Here is a 2390-nt window from a genome sequence, read left to right as displayed (position 1 = left end):
AGTCGATATCGAATGTTGGTATGCATTTAAGTTTAATAAGACGTCGAATGGAATTAAAATTAACATGACCTAGTCTACCATGCCAAACATTAGAAGACTCAAGCATATAAGCAGAACTAGTAGCATTCTCATTCATTTTGTTAAACACAGTTACATTCAACTTGAACATACCATTAAGGGCATAGCCCTTTTCAACATACACACCATTTTTGGTCAACACGACCTTATCACACTCAATCACCATTTTGAACCCAAACTTGTTCAACTGCCACCCCGACACAAGATTCTTACGAATTTCGGGAACATACAACACATTTGACAAAGTAAGTTCCTTTCCTGAAGTCATCTTCAAAACCACATTCCCCTCACCTTTGACTTCTGCCGTAGCGGAGTTTCCCATAAACACCTTTTCTCCATTAGTCACCTCTTTGAAGGTGCTAAAGAGACTTTTGTCAAAGCACACATGACGGGTAGCCCCCGTATCGACCCACCAATCTTTGTTATTTTGCCCAACCAAGTTAACTTAGGTGACCATAATCGAGAGGTCTGTGACCACCGCAATAAGGTTCTCAACCTCACGAACCATGTTAACTTGTCGAGCATTTTCTTTCTTCGGAAGCTTGCACTCATTGGCCCTATGGCCTTGCTTTCCACAATTGTAACAAGTTCCTTGGAATTTCTTTTTCTTCCCAACTCCCCCCTTCGAACCAAGGTTGAAGCCTTTCCCATGATTTTTCTTTCCACCAATTTTACCCTTTGAAGATTGGTCATGTTCAACAACATTGGCCTTTGTTGTTCCGAGACCGTCAATTCTTTTTAGAGCAATTTTATTGTCTTCTTCAATACGAAGACGAACAACAAGATCTTCAATGGTCATCTCCTTTAGCTTATGCTTGAGATAGTTCTTAAAATCGACCCAACTTGGTGGTAGCTTTTCGATGATACAAGCAACTTGGAATGTCTCACTAAGAGACATCCCTTCTGTATGAATATCATAAAGAACAACTTGTAAATCTTGGACTTGACTCATAACAGTTTTTGAGTCTATCATTTTAAAGTCCAAGAATTTAGCCACCACGAATTTCTTAGTACCGGCATCTTCGGTTTTATATTTGCGGTCCAATGACTCCCATAATTCTTTGGCAGTCTTGGCCTTACAATACACATTATAAAGTGCATCAACCATGCCATTCAAGACATAGTTCCGGCACAAGAAATCCGAATGATTCCAAGCGTGAACCGCGCTCACGACAGCGCATCCGTTGCCCCTTCATCAACATGAGGAACGGTTTCAGTCAAGAACCTCGCGAGGTTCAAAGTGGTCAAATAAAAGAACATCTTTTGTTGCCACTATTTGAAATTCACACCGGTGAACTTCTCCGGTTTCTCAGCACGAGATGTGACTGCACTCAGCAGCGGAGCAACCAAACCGGTTGTGACAGCAACAGCGGCAGTCACGATGGCAGAAACAGCAGCGCTCATGGGTTGGGATTCCATTCTGAGACGGAAATACAAGAATAATAATAAGTAATCTGTTTAGGTTTGTCGGAAATCTTGTATTAATAATCAACAGAAATAAACGAAAATAAACGAAACAATCAACACGGTAACCGGGCTTGTGTTTAACACAATTCCCTTAAACAGATTCTCGGTCTGTTCCCAGGGTACTCCGGTTCAAAACAGAATCGGTGCTCTGCCGGACTCGGACACTTGCCTGAAACGAAGTCGGAAATAATACTGTTGCAGTAGTAGGAAGAAGATGAAGTGTGATATTCTTTGGTGTGTCTACAAATGAAGAATGACCATGGGGTAATCAAAACTCATAACCAGATAATCAATTCTGATTTATGGCCATTCAAGACTATTAAAGAATAATAATATTCTTGTTATGACCATTAGTGCAAATAGAAAACTGAATAATAATAATCATTATGATCATTAATGGTATTGTTCAGACCAATCGATTTGAATTTCACAAACGAATTCAAAAAATCGTCTCACGCGGGCTCGGGTTTTCGGAGTTGAATTCGTGTCCGCGGGACGTGCGGGCACGCACGAGTTCGATGGATTTCTAGTCCAGAAACCCAAATTTGCACCCCCCCCCAGCGCGCGCGTAGAACTTATGGTAAAACATGTCACAAATAATTCAAATGGATATAAGGGCTCCACCTTATAAACCATTCATTATTTTGTTCCCAAACCGATGTGGGACAAACCTTTACCACTTCCACCACTTCCTTCATTCACACACTTAAAACTTCCAACAATCGATTCCTATAATGCAAAATGCTCACCTTTATATATATATATATATATATATATATATATATATATATATATATATATATATATATAGGTAAAACTTATCTTGCGCAGATCTAGCTAACAAG

The 2390-nt window shown here is 39.9% G+C and overlaps 1 protein-coding gene across 1 annotated transcript; it reads right to left on the bottom strand.

Moving 5' to 3' along the window:
• Positions 1-523: 523 nt before the first annotated feature.
• Positions 524-1186, bottom strand: LOC143529777 (uncharacterized). Its single transcript, XM_077025491.1, has one exon. The coding sequence runs from the start codon at positions 1184-1186 to the stop codon at positions 524-526; it is 663 nt and encodes a 220-aa protein (XP_076881606.1).
• Between the last annotated feature and the right edge of the window lie 1204 nt (positions 1187-2390).

This window comes from Bidens hawaiensis, unplaced genomic scaffold (genome assembly GCF_021521415.1).
Source record: "Bidens hawaiensis isolate Kalapana, Puna unplaced genomic scaffold, B.hawaiensis_p1.1 tig00008700_1, whole genome shotgun sequence".
Classification (NCBI taxonomy): Eukaryota; Viridiplantae; Streptophyta; class Magnoliopsida; order Asterales; family Asteraceae; genus Bidens; species Bidens hawaiensis.
The sequence above is the reverse complement of the archived record's forward strand: the minus strand, read 5'-3'. Positions and strand labels throughout refer to the sequence as shown.

Bases quoted from the DNA above. Each gene is read 5' to 3' on its own strand.
- LOC143529777 (XM_077025491.1), bottom strand. From the start codon at position 1,186: ATGGTTGATGCACTTTATAATGTGTATTGTAAGGCCAAGACTGCCAAA.